The following is a 4,034-nucleotide window of genomic DNA, read 5'->3' as shown; positions in this document are numbered from 1 at the left end:
TTGAGATGCTGATGTTTAATGATCTACTCTACGCGATGAAAACGCACAAGGAGGAGTCTGCACATGGCCCAGCTGTGAGACTCCAGACACTTGCAAATCAAGAGAACAGAACCCAGTGTGCTCAACCACCGATGGGCCACCTGCTGGGAATTGCTGGAGTCCAGAAGGAGGCCAGTCTTAGGGCAGGAGAGGGTGTGGTCTCACTTAGTGGAACCCCTCCAGGCAGGTCTCATTCTGGAGATGGAAGGTTGTAATCCAGGGCTCAGTGCTGATGGTGAAGAAGCAGTGGATGGTCTGAGGGCACAAACAGGGAATGGAGAGTGGGTGCAGGAGTCTTGGGGAGCCTGTGGCTCCAGCTCTGAACAGCATCCATCCCAACCTTGCATTCCCGGGTGAGCAGCTGGGGGATGCAGGCTCTGGCCCTCAGGGGCAGCCCCAGCTTGATTCCTGGATGATCCTGATCTGGATATCTCCTGACACCGGGGCACCTGTGTCATTCTCCCTTCAGCAGGCCTGTAGTCTCCAGGGGAACCCCCAGGCTGTCCCAGTGTGATCCATGGCCTGAGACCAGCAGTGAGATGCTCCCTCCCAGTGGGTGTTATCTCAGAGGGGTCCCTGACACTAGGTGGGCTTGTCCCAGAGCTGGGGTTCACCTCTTCTTATTCTCTGGAGCAGAAACTGCATACAGCAGGGCTGCTCCTCAGCCTCCCACCCACTTGGGCTCTGGGCAGTGCCAGGGAGACCTGAAAGCTACCAAGTCAGCCAAAGGGGCTGTTCGCCACCCCCGGCATGTTTCTTCACCTAAAAGCAGGGAAGGGAGGTGGATGAAGACCAGAGAGGGGACATCTGTCCTCGGGCCTAGGAGACCTGAATCCAAGTGCTCAGGACCAATCTGACACCAGTGTGGCCCAGGGTACAGGCAGCTAGAACGGGCTGAGTGGGCAGAGTCGGGATCTCTGAATGGCCAGGGGCCTACAGGTGGACCCTGGGGCTTGCCTGCCTGGCTAGGCTCCCTACTGCTGCACAAGCAGCGGACGGAGCAGGGCCTGTAGCTCCCTCACTCCTGTGTGTCCCTAGGAATGGCATTGTCATCTGCTTCACCCCCTCACTGCACCCCCATGCAGAGTCCACGGTTGTCACCTGAGGGAAGTAGATGTGTGTCTTACATTATTCAGCTCCGAGCTTTCTTCAAAGGGGCAGTTGTCAATATCTTCATCAAATTTCCCACACCTGGTTCTGCGAAGGTCCAGCTCCATGGAGAACGTCATCGTGTTCTCGTCCTGTGGTATGTAGAGACATCACAGTGGAGACACTCATCTTGGTCCCCTAAGAAGCTGCTAGTGTGGGTCCACGCAGTGTAGGGAGAGGCCCAAACGCTTCTCCATTTGGGAGCTTGCCTCTGGGCCTGAGTCAGCTTCCTGGAGTAAAGCCAAGCTTGGGGAGTTCGGAGCAAAGAAGCCTGTGGCCCATGGGGGCCCCTGGGTAGACACAGGCCGACTATCATGCACCATCAATATCACCCACCTGCAGCCCCACATCCCCAAATGCCCTCGTGAGACCCCACCTTCACTCTCAGCTAGCTTCTGAAGCTACCACAGCATTCCCAGGGGACAGGTGCCAAGTCCCTGGGAGGGTGTTGGCTCTGCAAGAGTTTGCTGAGTAATCTCAGCCCAGGGAGAGGAAGACTCATCTACAGCCCTGCTGTCACACCTTTCACTCGCCCGACAGCAGAAAAAAGCCATACAGTGCTACTGCACACGCACACACGCACGCGCACACACACGCAATTGAGACAATGGCTTCAGTAAACCTCTTGTTCTATTGCAAAGTGCACTCTGAAATCTCCTGTACACTTCTCCACTCCATGTTGCTTCATCCATTCCATGCGCTCCCACTCCATCTCATCCATTATTCCCAAAATAGCAAAGTTGCTCTGTGACTCCAGATCTAGAAAACCCAGGGCAGAGGTCCAGCCTGAGAGAGCTCGGGGCAGCTGACCTGGCCGAGATGCTGCCCACCAGTGCGCACAGAGGTGTGACTCGGTGCAGGTTGGAGACGCCTTGCCCTTCTTTCAGATTCTCGGTCCAGAGGTCCAGAGGGACTGTCCCCAACACGCACACATTCACAATCACACACAGAAACTCACACAACTGGAAGCACTCCTTTATGAAAGTGTTTTCATCATTCACATCTGCAGCCCAGATGAAAATGGCATTCCTGGTTGCATCTGTCGAGATTCCGTTGCAAGGAGAACATTTTAGGATTAAGAACTATGGTCTGGGGCAGAGTGTGAAATTCCATCCATTCCCCCAGGTGGAGACCATGGGATGGAGCCCAGAGCACATGGAAGTCAGAGAAGAGGCCCTGCCCTCACAGTGGGACCTCAGGATGAGGGACAGTCCTGTGCTCCTGACCCTCAACCCGCTCTCCCTCCGTCTCCCTCTCTCTCTCTCTCTCTCTCTCTCTCTGTTTTTCTGGTTATCTCTTTTTATGTCCTTCTCATTCTATCTCCTCCGACATTTCCTGTCTGCATTTTTTCTTGCTGGATATCTTCATGCCCTCACAGTCCATGTTTGGAAGTCATTCCTCAGTTAAACAATGTCATAAGCCTCAAAATGCATCATGCACGGGAGCAGACAGTCACTAAGGTGTTTTACATTTCCAATTTACTGCTTTTATAAAAACTGAAGTATCTGACCAGGTTGTATTTTCCCTGTGTGTTATGAACTTCAGATAGTGAACAAGACCCCTTGATAGGACCTCCACCCCTAACCCTAACGTAAGCACGTGCAGGGAAACAGGGCAGCGAGAAGTGGTCACCTACCTGCTCCCTCCAGGACTTCCGGATGCGCACCAGCCTGTAGGCATTCACGTCCTTGCTCTTCAGGTTGAAGACGTGTAAGGCATACTCCACGGTAGCTGGGAGGTAACTTTCTATGACTCTTTGGTCATCACTGACACTTTTCTCTTGGGAACTCCAGCCACGAGTCACCAGGAGCTGAGAACCTAAGAGAATCAGGAGCATGGTGCAGGGCAGAGCCCAGCTCCGCTGTCGGCGAGGCCCGGCTGCAGGCGCACAGGCCCCCATGGGCTTCGCTCTTCCCAGCTCAAGCTCCCACCAGAGCCTCCCTGGGACTGGTCCACTTATCTGCTCCGGGACAAGCGCCTCCCTCTGGGCCTCCTCTGTGCTATTACGCCCTGTCCTTCCCGCACGTGACCGTACGTCCTCCATCCAAAGCTGTTAAAATCATCTCCTGTCCGGGAGAGAGGGACAAGCCCCAAGCAGGACAGGTTTGGAAGGACCAGTGATATGAGGGGTCCCCTGTAGCTGAATCACAGTCACAAGTGCTCCCTCAGCACCTCAATGGCGAGAGGAGACTTTATCTGGATGCCCCAGAGTTGGATGCCGAAATGAGGACAACAGTACAGGAGGTATAAGTGGAAGGTGGTCCCCAGACACACCAGCAGGGTGAGGGCCAGTGAAGAGGGACAGAGCCAGAAAGGATGAGCTGCCCGGAGCCGGCTTTGTGGGTGATAGAGGACAACCTGCCCAGACATAATGCATATTCTTCCTAAGAAAGGAGCAGAAGAGGCCTGAGGTCTGGACAGTTCTGGATGTTTCCTTGTCCCCCTTTGCTCCCCAGCCTCCCTCGAGTTCTGGAACAGAGAAGGCCCACTGGCTCCGGGGGCTGATGCTGGGCATGGGGAGTTGGAGGGTCTCTGACCCAGAAGCTTCCAGCTGAGCCCACTGCATCTTCCTTTGCACAACCTCTCAGCTCCTGGATGCGCGGCCATGTGCTCAGCCTGGCGGGCCCAGCTGTGTTCACAGGAGGAGGCCATTGTCACACACTGGGCTCCAGTTTCCCTCCTGCAGGACTTTGTCTTTAGAGGAGGGGGAGTGGAGTGAAAGAGAAGAAAGAGAGGAACCAATGAGTTCCAGGGATGGCCGAGCTGTGTCCATTAGGTGACTATTGGTGCCCTCTCGTGGCCACAGTCATCACAGCTCAGCAGACATGATTTCCAGGGCGCCAGTC

The 4,034-nt window shown here is 54.9% G+C and overlaps 1 protein-coding gene across 2 annotated transcripts; it reads right to left on the bottom strand.

The window, feature by feature from the left end:
* LOC103566762 (cystatin-9-like) lies at positions 1-3,322 on the bottom strand. 2 transcript variants are annotated; one of them, XM_008543278.2, is made up of 3 exons: positions 2,825-3,322; positions 1,167-1,280; positions 1-294 (listed from the first exon to the last, which is right to left on the bottom strand). In XM_008543278.2, the coding sequence occupies exons 1-3, from the start codon at positions 3,230-3,232 to the stop codon at positions 205-207; spliced, it is 612 nt and encodes a 203-aa protein (XP_008541500.2). In that variant the 5' UTR covers positions 3,233-3,322; the 3' UTR covers positions 1-204. The 2 variants fall into 2 exon arrangements, with proteins under 2 accessions (XP_008541500.2, XP_008541499.2); XM_008543277.2 differs by having other exon boundaries at positions 1,141-1,280; positions 2,825-3,241.
* Positions 3,323-4,034: the final 712 nt, after the last annotated feature.

Source organism: Equus przewalskii, chromosome 21 (genome assembly GCF_037783145.1).
Source record: "Equus przewalskii isolate Varuska chromosome 21, EquPr2, whole genome shotgun sequence".
NCBI lineage: Eukaryota > Metazoa > Chordata > Mammalia > Perissodactyla > Equidae > Equus > Equus przewalskii.
Note: the sequence above shows the minus strand (reverse complement) of the source record. Positions and strands in the feature narration are given on the sequence as shown.